At 51.2% G+C, this 14,783-nt stretch overlaps 1 protein-coding gene across 4 annotated transcripts; it reads right to left on the bottom strand.

Annotated features, from left to right (window-relative positions):
• Window positions 1-4,279: 4,279 nt before the first annotated feature.
• On the bottom strand, window positions 4,280-14,210 carry SLC22A6 (solute carrier family 22 member 6). Of its 4 annotated transcripts, none has more exons than XR_004479617.2 (11): window positions 13,535-14,208; window positions 13,105-13,208; window positions 12,696-12,850; window positions 11,330-11,498; window positions 10,784-10,907; window positions 10,526-10,641; window positions 9,255-9,469; window positions 9,036-9,144; window positions 7,491-7,694; window positions 7,043-7,180; window positions 4,280-6,637 (listed from the first exon to the last, which is right to left on the bottom strand). XR_004479617.2 is itself a non-coding variant. In XM_012537377.3 (10 exons), exons 1-10 carry the CDS (start codon window positions 13,901-13,903, stop codon window positions 7,093-7,095), a joined length of 1,653 nt encoding a protein of 550 aa, XP_012392831.1. In that variant the 5' UTR covers window positions 13,904-14,207; the 3' UTR covers window positions 6,909-7,092. The 4 variants fall into 4 exon arrangements, 2 of the variants coding, with proteins under 2 accessions (XP_012392831.1, XP_049569479.1); XR_007478788.1 differs by having other exon boundaries at window positions 4,280-6,581; XM_012537377.3 differs by lacking the exon at window positions 4,280-6,637 and having other exon boundaries at window positions 6,909-7,180; window positions 13,535-14,207.
• Between the last annotated feature and the right edge of the window lie 573 nt (window positions 14,211-14,783).

Genomic DNA, 14,783 nt, shown 5'->3' with positions numbered 1-14,783 from the left:
AGAATTGCTGGGTCATATGGTAAGTGTATATTTAAGTTCATCAGAAACTGTCAAATTGTTTTCCAAAGAGTTTCCACATTATATATTTCCATCTGCAATGTGTGAAAGTTCCAGTTACTTCATGTTCTTTCCAACCCTTTGTATGGTCCATCTTTTGAATTTTAGCCATTTTTAGTAGGATGTGTAGTAATATCTCATGGCCTAGTTTGCATTTGCTGCATGACTAATGATGGTGAACTTCTTTTCATTTGCTTATTGGCCATTCCATTTATTTTCGGTGGTAAAGCGTATGTTCAGGGACTTCCCTGGTGGCACAGTTGTTGAGAATCTGCCTGCCAATGCAGGGGACATGGGTTTGATCCCTGGTCCAGGAAGATCCCACATGCCACAGAGCAACTAAGCCCGTGCACCACAACTCCTGAGCTTACACTCTAGAGCCCGCGAGCCACAACTACTGGGCCCGTAGGCCACAAGTACTGAAGCCTGCACGCCTAGAGCCCATGCTCCACAACAAGAGAAGCCACCACAATGAGAAGCCCTTGCTCGACACAACTAGAGAAAGCCTGTGCACAGCAACGAAGACACAATACAGCCAAAGATGAATAAATAAAATTAAAAAAAAAAAAAGTGCACGTTCAAATTTTTTTTTTGCCCATTTTTGAATTGGAGCACTTGACTACTTGTTATTGAGTTGTGGACTTCTTTATATATGCTACAGATTTGTGGAACTATGTTTGCATAGCTCTCTCCTCTCCAGAAGTTTGTCCTGCAAATTCTAGCTGCCTTGGCCACTCAACTTTTTTGTCCTCCTCAACTCAATGAGATTGCCAGGCTTCTTTGAAGTCCACTTCTCTTCACTGAAGTCTGGAAACTGCTTCCAGGAAGAAAGCCTGGGTGATGATAGGTAGGTCTCACATCATTTGTTTCTATTATCAAAGAAATTACAAATCTCCATAGCCTGTTGTTCAAAGGCTGACTATAGTTTCCCACGTTTCCTTCAGTTTTCTTTTTTCTTTTTTTTTTGCGGTATGCGGGCCTCACTGTTGTGGCCTCTCCCGTTGCGGAGCACAGGCTCCGGATGCGCAGGCTCAGCGGCCATGGCTCACGGGCCCAGCCGCTCCACGGCATGTGGGATCTTCCCGGACCGGGGCACGAACCCGCGTCCCCTGCATCGGCAGGTGGGCTCTCAACCACTGCACCACCAGGGAAGCCCAAAATTTCAGTAGTTTTTCAGGTAAAAATTTACAAGTTGATTTAAAAATTTATATGGAAATGCATACGATCTAGAGTAGCCAAAGCAACTTTGAAAAAGTTAAAATTAAAGGATCTACACTGAGTTCAAGACTAGTTATGAAGTTATAGTTATTAAGACAGTGTGATATTCATGTAAAGACACATAAACAGATCAATGGTATAGAAGAGTCCAGAAATAGAGCCACACACATAGGCAGTTTACCTTTGACCAAGATACCTAGGCAATTCAATGAGGAAAAGAAAAATTCTCAACAAATAGTGCTGGAATAATTGGTTACCATATGCAAAAAACAATGAACCACAACCCTCTTTACAAAACTAACTCAAAATGGATCATAGACCTGAATATGAGTTAAAACTATAAACTTTCAATAAGAAAACATAAGAGAAAATGTTAGTGTCCTTGGGTTTGGCAAAGATTTAAAAAATAAGACACAAATTATAAATAAAAAATTAAAGAATTTTATTTAAAAGAATTATAAAAGAAAAAAAAATTGGCCTTCATTAAAATTTTAAAACTTTTGCTATTCAAAAGACATTCAGAAAAATGAAGAGACAAGCTACAAACTTAGAGAAAATATTTGTAAAACACATAACTGGCAAAAGATTTTAAAATTTATGTGGAAATACAAAGTATCTAAACTAGCCAAAACAACTTTGAAACATTTAAAAAGAAAGGAGTAGGGCTTCCCTGGTGGCGCAGTGGTTGAGAGTCCGCCTGCCGATGCAGGGGACATGGGTTCGTGCCCCGGTCTGGGAGGATCCCACATGCCGCGGAGCGGCTGGGCCCGTGAGCCATGGCCGCTGAGCCTGCGCGTCCAGAGCCTGTGCTCCGCAACGGGAGAGGCCACAACAGTGAGAGGCCCGCATACCACAAAAAAAAAAAAAAAAGAAAGGAGTATATTCTTGTTTCTAGAATACACTAGAAAACAGCTTCCAACTCAATCATAAAAAGTCAACCGAATTAAAAATGTGCAGAAAGTTTTGACCGTATACAAAAGAAGAGATCTAGATGGAAATAAGCACATAAAATTTTCTTAACATCATTAGTCATTAGGGAAATGTAAATTAAGACTACAGTAAGATACCACTACACATTCCCTCCAATGGCTAACATTTAAAATATCTATCATACCAAGAGTTGGCAAAGATGTGGAGCAACTGGAACTCTCACATACTTGGTGGGAATGTGAATTGTTACAACCACTTTGGAAAATTGTCTATTTCTTAAAAACTTAAACGTACATCTTGCATACTACTCAGCCATTCCACTCCTTAATGTTTGCTCAAGAAAAATGGAAGCCATGTCCACACAAAAAGGGGCATGAAGAAACTTTGGTGGCAATGGCTATGTTCATTGTCTTGATTTTGGTGATGGTTTCATGGGTATATGCATCTGTCAAAACTCATCGAATTTAACACTGTAAATATGGGCAACTAATTGTCTATTATATTTCAAAAAAGCTGTAAAAATATATTAGTTAACATGTCTTTGGCTGCAAATCACAGAAAAACCAACTAACAATGGCTTAAAGAATCAAGAGGCTAAGGAGAACTTAAATTTAAATTCTTACCTTCTACCATTAGAGGAGATGTAGGTGGCTCCAGGATTGGTTAAATCAGCGGCTCAGTGACACCATCAACCCCCTAGGTGAGTTCCATCTTTCCACTTGGTTACTCTTAGTTGCTGCCTTCCTCTTTGCTCTTGTTTCCCTCTTGGGTGACAAGAAGGCTGCCACGGTTCCAGACATCCCATCCAGACTCAGCATTGTCTGTCAGCTAAATCTAATCTAGCCCGAACAGGCTATTTGGTTTCTTCTCTGGGTGTGGCTTACATGGAACTTGCTGCTGGGGTGTGGGTTTCTCTTGGGGGAGACATTTAGGAGAAGCAGGAGCAGAACTTACTAGAGCTGGTCAGGGAAACCGAGGCTCAAGGTCATCTAGCTTATTACTCCAGCTTTTTGCAGTGGAGTCAGCTACTGTTCCACGATTACAGCATGAACTACATGGAGACGGTCACATCTCAGAGAATAACATTAAGTGGTTTTCTTGAAAGAGGAGGAACAATGGGGCAATGGGGCCCACCCAGTGTTTTTCTTTGGCTCTCTATACCTATAACAAAAATCTTTCCTTCAACAATTTAAAAAATGTGAAGGTAAGGTAGGGGTTAAACAGAGAGGGGTCTAGGAGTCCTAAACTTAACTGGCTACAAGGGTCAGAGGGCAACATAAATATGTGAATCTGTCAGATAATAGGCAGTGGTGAGGCCTATGGTGATTTGGACAGTACAGCCCTATCCCCACCAAAAACATAATGCATGGGAAAATAAAAGCTCTATGGGCCAGTTTGAGACTCCTGGAGGAGTCTGAGAATAAGGGGTGTGTATTCGTTTCCTACTGCTGTTGTAACACATTGCCACAAACTTAGTGACTTAAAACAGCGCACATTAATTTTCTTAGAGTTCTGGAGGTCAGAAGTCTAAAATCAATGTGTTGGCATGGCTACATTCCTTCTCGAGGCTTCGGAGGAGAATTCATTTCTTTGCCTTTTTCATCTTCTAGAGGCTGCTTGCGTTTCTTGCCTTGTGGTCCCTTCCTGTATCACTAGGACCTCTTGTTTCTGTTGTCACATCTCCCACTACCCACTCTGATCTCCTGCCTCTCTCTTAAAAAGACTATTGTGTTGGGACTTCCCTGGTGGCGCAGTGGTTAAGAATCTGCCTGCCAATGCAGGGGACATGGGTTCGAGCCCTGGTCCGGGAAGATCCCACATGCCGCGGAGCAACTAAGCCTGTGCGCCACAGCTACTGAGCCTGCGCTCTAGAGCCCGCGAGCCACAACTGTTGAGCCCATGTGACACAACTACTGAAGCCTGCACGCCTAGAGCCCGTGCTCCACAAGAAGAGAAGCCTGCGCACTGCAACGAAGAGTAACCCCCGTGTGCCGCAACTAGAGAAAGCCCGTGCACAGCAACAAAGACCCAAAGCAGCCAAAAAATAAAATAAATAAATTTATTAAAAAAAAATCACTATTGTGGTCACACCAGGCCCACCCAGGTAATCCAAGATAATCTCTCCATCTCAAGATCCTTAACTTATTCACATCTGCAAAGTCCCTTTTACCATGTAAGGTAACATATTCACAGGTTCCAGGATCAGCATGTGGACATCTTTGGGGGGCATTATTCAGCCTACCACACGAAATGAAAGCTTAACTGGCTGGGCATCTGCTCTCCAAGGGGCCAAGTAACTCCTGGGAAGTGGGGAGAAGAGCCTGATGGAGGAGCTTGGTGTGGGTGTGGACTGAAGCTTGAGTTGTTGAGGTGGGATCTGGGATGCAAGGGTGGGGCCCTGGGAAGGTGGCTTCCCGTGAGCCCTCTACCAGTGTCATGCAGGTGAAGAACCTCTTGAATGTGCCTTCCTGTCCAGGAAGTGCTCAAGGCTGTAGGCAGAGAAATTGAGGGTGGCCTCAAAGGCTCTACCTACCCTGGCTGAAGATGGGACCTTGTGTTCAAAACTGGGGACAGCATCTGTGGCCACTGGGGTGGTGCATGACTGTATTAGAACTTGGCCCTCCAAGGCAAGAGGATGAGATGTGAGCCAGTGTTTGGGGGCTGACTCCTTGGGGAGACCCGGTCAGAAGTCACTTACTGGTGACTTAAGAGTGGGAGGAAGGTAGAATTCCATTTGGTCAAGGGCATGGGGTGAGTGCAGGAAGTCTCAGGCCAGGAGCTGGGGAAACGGAGTCCGTGCAGATGGTGCAAGCCACCTGAGTCAGCACCAGGTCTTTACCAGTTGGGGGTGTATGCAGCTGGGACAGGCCAGGGACTGGCTCTGGTTGAGACAGATGCAGGTACCAGGTGATCTAAGCACAGAGATGACAGACCTACAGGAATCAGAACATGTCAGAGCTGCTAGCAGGGTTTTGAGGCAGGGGTAGGGCAAATCACTGGTCCCCAAACCCCTACATCTGCAGAAGCAGAAGATGTCATCCTAGGTGCCCCTCATCAGCCACGAGGGCAACACTGCCTGAGAAACAGCAGCAGGGGTGGGGCTGGTGGTGCTCCGGCATCTACTGGGTCCTACAATGGCCAAGAAATTCTTGGGGAGCATGGGAATGTCAGCACCATCGGGGAACACCGAGGTTTCAGATGTTCCAGGATGTGGGGTGGGTTACGGTGATTTCAGCTCTGCCCAGTCTGTCCTCTGGCTTTCTGAGCTGCCTTGAGCTCTCCCAGGGCTTTGTGGCTTTTTCAGGGGAGCTCCAGGCCACCTTCCCTCTCCAGGTTGCCCTGACTCAGCTCGAGCCCTCGGGTCCCACCTGGAAGGCAATGTGTACAGCTTGAGAGTGTGAACTTTCTCCAGGGGACGAGGGTCTGGGCGGCTGGGTCGCTTGCAGGGGAAAGAGTAAGGGGCAGTGTGTCAGCAGACAAGCATGACTAAGCAAGTACACGTACTAGAGGGCACGGCTGGCCCCCTCCTTCCTGCCACCTGTGGGTGTTAAGAGGACTATCTTTTCCCATGGCCTCCCCACTCTAACCCCCCACCCCCAGCCTCCCTGAAGGGAGCTCCCTTGCTGATGCAGGTGACTGGATATTCCTCTTTTCCTGGCTGTGATCCCTAAACTGCCTTCTATCCCTCCTTTCACATGGTTCCTACCATGTGATCCGGTCTCCCCCACCCCCCACCCCCCGCTTCTCGGTCTCTTTTCAGCTCAGGAGGGAGGAGTAGAAGCACAGCCCTGGGGGTGGAAGAGGTCAAAGTCTCAGCGCCTCACAGCCCCCGGGGCATTTGGTGGGGAGGGGGGGATGTCCTGGCACACACATTCCACGTGGTCTGCTTCTAACCCTGACTCTGCAATTTAATAGCTGTGTGAATTTGGGCAAGTTACTTAACCACTCTGTGCCTTGATCTCCTTCCCTGTAAAATGGGGATAATACCAGCACTTATCTCTAGAAGGCTCCTGGGAGGACTGAATGCGTTAATACATGCAAAGTGCTTAGGACCGTGCCTGGCACCAAATTAGCACTCAGAGGTGGCTCTCTGGCTGGGTTCCACCCTCCCTTTTCCTCCTCCTTCCCCTCCACCAACCCAGGGCCCGCTGGAGGCAGAGCAGCCAAGAAAGGCCGGGAAGTGCAGTGCGGAGGGTTAGGACAGCTAGCAGGCTGAATCTCCAGGTGCACAGCTGGAAGTGGCAAACTGGTTTTGAGTCCAGACCCTGCTGGAATCCAGAGGAGCAGGGATCAGCATCCTGACGTCACAGCTGCTCTCTTTTTTCTCCTCCTTTGCTGCCAGAAGTTCCCAGGAGCTTTCACAGAGAGGGAGGATCCTGAAACAAAGCCTCCGATTGGCTGCTTTCATTTTAGTCCCTTGTCAGTTTCCAGCCTGATAGGGAAGGGGTGGAGTGTAAGGGATTTAAAACTCAGAAATAGCAATAATTAGATAGGTTAGAGAAGGAAGGAGGGAAGAGGGAGGAAAGCAGGGCCAGGGGAGGGGGCCGAGGTAAGAGGTTCTTCTCCAGTTGCCTGGGATGGTTTGTAAAGTCCTGGGGATTGAGGGTGGGGGGACCGGATTGTATGCTCTTTTGGACTGGAAGCTGGCTGAAGCGGAGTGGCTGTTACTTTTGAGACAGGAGAGACAAAGGGAGGTGCTGCACACAAACCTTTTAATATGCGGTCTTCGTGGTGTCTGTTCAGAGAGGGGGACCCCTGGGGAGTGCTCCCTGAACCATAGCCCCAGCACTTGGGCCACCATTCCCCCTTCCCCCTTCTCCTGCGAGTGGCCCAGGACCTGTAGGATCCTGTCTTCCTTTAGGGCTCTGTAAGACTCCTTTTCAGCGCTCAGAGTCCGTCCTTCGCTTGTGCTGAGGCCTGGAGCGGGACCATCTGCTTTCGCTCCTGTCGCTGCTGCCTCCTCTTCCCTCTCCTCCTGTGGCAGGTCGGGGTGGGTGGGTGGGCAGGAGAGTGGTACCCTCGGTATGCAGCCCCCAGGCCAGCCTGGGGCTCCCAGGGGGCTCTCCATTCAGCTGTGCCCAGCTACCAGCTCTCTGCCCCAAGCATCTACCACTCCCTGGAGCCGCGAGCCCCAGGAAGGACTCCAGGAGACTCTCAGCCTATTGGGGACCCAGGGACAAAGAGCCCTGGCCTGGAAGAGGAGGCCTGGATTTGAGTCTTAATGTCACCCCAGCCTGGATGTGTGACCCGGGGAGAGTCCCTGCTGTCTCTGGGTGGAGGCCCACCTGTCTTCCACGTCCTGCACCGTGTCTGGCAGGGGCTGGCCCAGGGTCTCCGGCAGGAAGGCAGTGGCAGCGCTGGCGGCCACGGGGACAGCGCCGTAGATAAAGAGAGGCACGGAGGGGTAGATCTCGGCGGTCATGCTCACCAGTGGACTCACAATGCTGCCCACTCGGGCCAGAGTGCTGCCCATTCCCAAGCCTGTCTGCCTGCGGGACCCAGGGGGACGGGTGCCGGTTAGAGTTCTGGCATGAATGCTGCGGTTCTGGCTGAATTTGGGGCCAGGGCAGCTCGGGCCCAGCCCCGGGAGACCCACTGGTGCCTGCTCTGTTCCCCATTTGATTAGCTAACCAATTTGGCATTTACTTTGGAGATTAAAAAAAAAAAACCAAAACAGGTTGGGAAAGGCTCTGGGCAGAGAATCAGGGGATTGAATTTTGCCTCTGCCTTTAACTTGCTCTGTGACCTTGGGCAAGTCTCTTGCCCTCTCTGGACAGTTTCCTGAACTGTTGAGTTAGCTTAGTGCGGCCAGTTGTTCTCAGATCACCTGAGGGATTTGATTTACAGTTGCCCCAGCTCCACACAGACCTGTTGGATTAGAATCCCCAGGGGAAGGGACCTGGACTCTGCACGTTAAGAACATTCTCTATGAGAGCAGAGGTTAAAAACTTTGACTAGGGAGATAAACTGCTTGCTTTCAAATCTAAGCTTCCTGACTTATAAGCTGTGTGACCTTGGGCAAGGCACTTAACCTCTCTGTGGCTCAGTTTTCTCATTTGGAAAATGGGAATTATCATAGTACCTACCTCATAAGCTTGTTATGAGGACCAAAAGAGTTGATATTTGTAAGCAGTTTGACAGTGCCTGGCACATAGTACTACTTTATACTATTGTTCTTTCAGCTGAAATCCTTTGAAGGTACAGGACAGTAACCATGACCCCTTGCGGTTCTCATTCCAAGTAGCCTAGGGAAGCCCGGCATTTCTTTGACATCTCATATGAATTTTGCACCCCATTCTATTTTTTGTTGTTGTTGTGCATCCCATTCTTAAAATAGATATGTGTTTCTGGTGTCTTAATGCAAAAATACCCCCTCCCTGAAACCTTGGCACTCAAAAAAGCAGTGCTGTGTTTATCCATACAACTCCCAGAACCACCGTTATTAAGTGGTTGCTCTGTGATAAAAAATTACTTTCATGTTTGTGGTCTTTGGTTTTAGACATACTACTTGGTTAAAGATGGAATGTAGATTTTGTGGCAGCTTCTAACTTGTGCTTTGGAGATCAAGGAGGGGACTTCAATTAACTGCCTCTGAGATGTGTCTTCTTGGCCTCCAACCCTGTCCCAGTTGGTGGCTCAAATCTTCCCCTTATGTCAGGTAAGAGGTTAGTGGGCAGCCTAGGTGTGTACTGAGCGGCTGATATAGACCTTTCACTGTTAGGTGCTGGGAGGGGGCCTTGGGCTGGGGCGTACTGGACTGTGCTCTGGGTCTGACCTGTGTGCGGGGGAATGTCTTGTCCCCAAGCCCCTCCCATTAAGCTCCCACTCACCGGATCACTGTGGGGTACAGCTCCCCAGTGTACAGGAAGATGCAGTTGAAGGAGGCGGCCAGGCAGCCCTTCCCCAGCACAGCAAGGGAGGTTCGGACAATGGACTGATCTAGAGAGAAGAGAGGGGGTCAGCAGATCTCGGGAGTGTGGGCTGAGAAGTTGGGTCATGTCTGGGGGTGTGGCCAAGGATGAGGGGCCAAGATGTTCACGGGTGCTCACCCTGGGGTACCACCCCATTGATCAGGATGCAGACGCCTGCCAGCAGCAGTGAGGCCATCTGGGCAGGCCGGCGGCCCATAGAGTTGATGACAAGGAAGCCCACAAGCTTGGCAGGCAGGTCCACAGCACCAAAGATCACCTGGATTAGGTAGATGCTGACCCCAAAACCCTGCAGGTCCATGACCAGCCCATAGTAGGCAAAGCTAGTGGCAAACCTGGTGGGGAGGGATAAGGGGTATGGAGTTTGTTAGGAAGATTAAAGACGGGGGAGTGCTCGTCCAGAACAGGGGTGAGCTGCACAGGTTACCCTGTTTAAGAACCTGGAATCTACCTTGCTTAATATTTCTTCTGTCATTTAGTATGCACTTTAAGTATTGGGGTAGTCCTCCGATACCCCAGATTTCTCAGTCTTCTGATCGTGTCCCCAGTGTATTAGGGAATTTTCACTTAGTTGCCATGTAGGATTTACACAGTTTTAGTCTTTATTTTATCTATTGATACTGGACTGAGGGAGGACAAGTGGATATCCAAAGCCATGTATTTAGGGCCAAGGTGTTGGGAGAGGCCAGAGTGTTCCAGGACCTGTCCGTGGTCCTGGGATGGTGGTTGTGCTTCTTAAGATGTCAAGAGCCCAGAATATAAAGCTCAGGTTGTTGGACAGAACCCACAACCTGGAGTAAAGCCCAAATTGGAAGCAAAGAATTCATTGGCAGGATTGTTCCTTCTGACCATGTTTCTCTTAATTGTCATGGGATTGCTATGATGATGGGGTTGGGAGAGTAGCACGTAAGACGGGTAATGGGTGATGTTGCAGTGGGAAAGGAAGATTTTTGGCTGGTCTCAACCCTGGCCAGAGTGTACTTTCAGAGACGAGTTTTGCCTGTGCCTGTGTTTCTGGCAGGCACCACAAGGCCAGTGATGTCTCTCAATGTTTTGCAAGCCATCCTTGTCTCTGCCTTTGTGATGTAATTCTGTTGACTCTGCGGGCCATCAGTACCGATGAAGTGTTTCCATATTGGAACAGAGCTGATAAAAGGAGAAGAATATGGAGAGATTGATGCCCAGTTTGGGGATTGGAGGCAAACTGAGGCTGGAGGTCATCTGGTTCTTTAAGACTCTCTCTGGTGGGAGATTCCTGCCTCTCATAGCTGGTCTGCAGACTTCCTCCCTCTTGTCTCCCTTCTTCCATCCCCTGCGTCCACTCTTTCCCCAACCAGTCTTTAGTCTCTTGGTTTGTCTGTCTGTCCATCAGTCTGTCTGTCTGGGCCTACCACAGCATGGAGAGGCAGAGGAAGAGGCGGCGAAGGGCAGGACAGCGCAGCAGCTCCACGGCCGAGGCCTGGCCCTTGCCCAGGGTCAGCTCCTTCTGCAGACTGGCCCGGAGCACCTGCCGGGATGGACCGGGCTCAGGGCTTGGACTTCCATAGGAGCTCCTCCCAGCCTAGCTCCTCACTCAGAGAAGCCCTGTGAGTCCTGGGTTTAGGGATGGAGCCCTGGTGCGGTGTCATGGGAGGTCTCAGGGGTCTCACCTCCATACTTAGATTGGCCCCCTCTTCCCGCTTCCCATTGATCCAGGCCACTCTTTGCAGGGCCTTCAGGGTGAGGTCCAGCCTCCCAGAGGAGGAGTACCAGCGGGCCGACTCGATGAAGAACCTGGGAGCAGGGGTGAGCGTGGGTGTTGGCATGGCTTCAGTTCCAGTCACTGGGGCTGGAGGTAGGGCATGGGCTTTCCAGAGGTCTGCAGTGGGACTTTATGTAAGATTGGGAACCCAGGACTTTGCCACACCCCAATCTCTAGGACCATAAGGCAGTGCCCAACTTGGTGATGACTTATTCCCCAACACGGGAGCTCAGCCCTTGGGTGCTGGGTATAGGGAGCAGGGCAGGTAGGCTGGAGAGCTGGAGGGAGCTGGGGAAGCCAGAGAACCAGACACCCTGGGGCAAGTCCTTCCCCCCAGAGCCTCAGTTTCCCCATTGGTCACAATGAGTCACTGGCCTGGGTTTGACCTTCTCTGATTCTGCGGGCGACACCTGGGGGAAGTCTTGTCCCTCGCATCCCTCTGGGCCCCACGCACCAGGAGTAGATGAAGAAGGCAAAAAAAGGCACGGAGACCAGCAGCTGCAGGTAGCGCCAGTGGGGCACAGCATAGGCCACACCAGCCAGGAGAAACTGGCCCAGGCTGTAGACATAGCCAATCAGGGTGCCCACGCAGGCCCGCGTGTGGATGGGCATCCACTCCACATCTGAAAAGAGGGTTAGAACAGAGTGGTGGAACTTACTGGGTGCCAGGTGGGTGGAGACCCGTGGAGCCCGCCAAGACCCCTCTCTCTGTTCAAACCTTGGTCTGTCCCAAAGCTCAGTGGAAGATACATCAAACGAGGTTGGGGGCCATGGGCGGGGGAGTGGGGGGCTTGTGATGGAGGTGGGGACGGGAGGGAGGTTTGGAATCCCCAGGACTTGTCCCCTCCACTCCCCTGCTGTGTGTTTTTGCTCCTCTCCAACCTACTGTCCTGGCCGGGGTCCTCTTTCCCTTCAGAGCATCTCTGACCATTCATTCCATCCTCAACAGCACCCGCCCCTCTGGTCCTTCTCAGTCTGGGCTGGATTTCAGCCTCAGTGGCCAGAGCAACGCAGAGGAGACAGTAGCTTTCCTCTACTCTGGAGAATTGAGGTGGGAGTGGGACCACCTCTCTGCTTCTGTCTGAAGAGGTCCAGTTTCGTTCCTTGTGGGCTCCTGATTTGGCAGCTGGGGCAGTGGCTTGAAGACTTAGATTGGCCTTTGGGACTGGATTCTCTAGGTGTCCTGCCCCAGCCCTAGTCTGGAGAATCCCAAATCCTTAGATTCCCCTCTGGGCTTGGGTAAATCCTTTCCCTTCTCCCCAGCCTCAGGTTCCTCATCTGAGAAACAGGGAGAAGGCGGGTGACTTATCCAAGGAGGCACACTGATGACTCATGGAGAGGCCATGCTCAGTCCATAAATGTGTTTGGTCTATATGATGCTGGCTTGCCCTATGTTAAAAATATGAGAATTAATTACAAATGTTAAAAAAAATTGGGATATTTTACACTGATAAAAAAGGGTGGGGGAAGATCTGACAGCCCCGAGACTTCTTGGCTGGAGGAGCTGAGTGGCTGTGGCCCCTCTGGAGGGATGTGACTATCTTTCAGAGACGGTCCTCACCGCTGCCTAGGGCCTGTTGTCTGCTTCAGTCATTGATGGGAATTACCTGGCCCTAACAATGGACTTTGCAATCACATGTTTAAATGAGAGGTCAGGAAGGTGTGAGCCCCGGGAAAAAGGCTGTTATGTTGGCTGGAAGGGCAGGACAGGCTGAGTGCAGGAGGGGTGGGCTGGGAGAGGAGGCTGGAAAGGGGCTGCAGGGCTGGGTGGTCGGAAGGGAGTGGGTAGGGGCCTGCCCTGCCCTTCCGGCCTCCCTCACTCAGTGTCATGCAGTTGAGGGAAATGCCAGCCAGCGACATGCCCGAGAGGAGCCGGAAGGCGCAGTAGACGGGGAAGTTGGGAGCAAAGGCGGCGCAGGTTCCTGACACAGCCGTCTGCAGGTAGTTCAAGATGAGCACCTTCCGGCGGCCCAGCCTGTCGGGGGAAGGAAGACCTGCAACACGGGTCCTGAGGACCAGCAGGGCCAGGCTAAGCTGGAAGAGGGGCGCTTGCCCTGGGTGAGTCCCTGGGGTGGGGGTCTTTGCAGGACCTCTGACTGATCATGAGGCTGTGCTATAGGTCCTCAGATGAGCCCCAGCTGGTGATGCCAACCTCCCACCTAGGCCCCCCAAGCCCAGCTGAGGAGCCCCCAGTCCCAGCCCGGCTCCTTGGCCCTGCCCAGGACTGACCTGTCTGCCAGGTGCCCGAATATCATGGCTCCGAGAAGCACCCCTACCATGTACAAGGACTGAGCCAGCTGGCGTAAGGCCCTACGAGAACACACGAGGTCCCACTGTGGGGAGAGGGGGCAAGGGTCAGGCCAAGGCGAGCCTGGGCTGCAGGGCAGCCCCTTGCCCTCCTTCCGGCTGGTCCTCTGAGGCCTGTGTCACCCTCTTCCCCTGACTCTTCTCTTTGGCCCCAGGAGCTGAGAGACTTTTCTTGACCCCTACAACTCCCACCTCCCCCTTTCCTACAAAGACCCCCATCTTGAACCCCTTTCTCCATTTTCCCATCTTGGCCTCTGGAGAATTTGAGACTGTGTGTGTGTGTGTGTGTGTGTGTGTGTCAGAGGGGAAAGCACACTCTGGATGGTGTACAGAGGGGCCCAGGTCTCCTCACCTCCATCACGATGGTGGAAGGGAAGGTGCTATTGTCATAGATCCAGCCGTGGGTGCAGGGCTCTGTGGCCCCCGTGCCGTTGGTCTCTGTGCCGTTGGGAAAGGGCAGCCCCCGCTGGGGGGAGGTGAAGCGGAGGCAGGACTCAGGCCGCCCCTGCCTGTCCCGGGGCAGCCAGGCGTCCAGCTCCCCGTCCTTGCTGAGGTTGGTGTCGGCAGGCGGGCGGCAGTGGTGGGTGGGGACAGCGGCGGTGAAGTTCTGCAGAGTGTTGTGGGAGGCCATCAGGAGCAGGGGGAGGACCACCAGAGTGACCTGGATCTGCTGGAAGCGGCCGGCGCCCCCCACCTGCAGCAGGAGGTCATTGAAGGCCATGGGGCCAGGCCTGGCCGAGAGGCTGGGGGCTGAGGACTTCCAGTCCCAGGCCCTCCGTCTGTGTGCCGGTCCGCCCGCTGCCCTTCCCTGGTGGAGAGGGACTGCCGTTGCTTCCGCAGCCAAGCTGCTCCTGGAACTGAATCTGAGCTGGCTCTGTAGGGGGGACAGCAGCCCGGCCAGGCAGCCCCTCCTTTCTTCTCTCTCCTTGTTCCGTCCCTCCCTTTCCTTGGCAGCCTCTCCTCACTTGGTGTGAGTGTGTGGGGTGTTTCTCAGCTTTCAGGGTCTGCTGTAGCCCTGACCCCTACAGGGGCAGTATTTAATCCTTGGCCTGGAGGGAATGAGTTAAAGTGTGACTTGGTATCAGAAGGATTAACCCTCCAAGTATCCTTGTATCAGTGGAATTTCTCCACGTGGGTATAAAGGGCAGGAGAGGGTGGACTGAAGTGGGGGTGATGGGAGCAGATTGTACTGGGCACCTGGGGCAGGAGGGGAAAGTGTGGGACCTTTTGTCTTCCTTTTAGTGAGGGGACTGGGCTCTGGGAAGTGTGCTGGCCTCTTGTGCGGCTTCTGTCCCTTTTAGTGGGCAGGATCCAAAGGGACCGTCTTGGGGAGGGGTTGCCAGAGAAAATACAGGTTGCCCAGTTAGTTTGAATTTCAGATCATCAAATAAATTTTTTTCTTTAGTGTTAAGAATGTCCCTAATATTTACATGGGACATACTTCTACTAAAAAAGTATTCATTGATCTGAAATTCAAATTTAACTGGGTTTCCTGTATTCTTTTTTTTTTTTCTTAACATCTTTATTGGAGTATAATTGCTTTACAGTGTTGTGTTAGTTTCTGCTGTATCACACAGTGAATTAGCTATATGTATACATAT

Source organism: Orcinus orca, chromosome 8 (assembly GCF_937001465.1).
Source record: "Orcinus orca chromosome 8, mOrcOrc1.1, whole genome shotgun sequence".
Lineage (NCBI taxonomy): Eukaryota > Metazoa > Chordata > Mammalia > Artiodactyla > Delphinidae > Orcinus > Orcinus orca.
The sequence above is the reverse complement of the archived record's forward strand: the minus strand, read 5'-3'. Positions and strand labels throughout refer to the sequence as shown.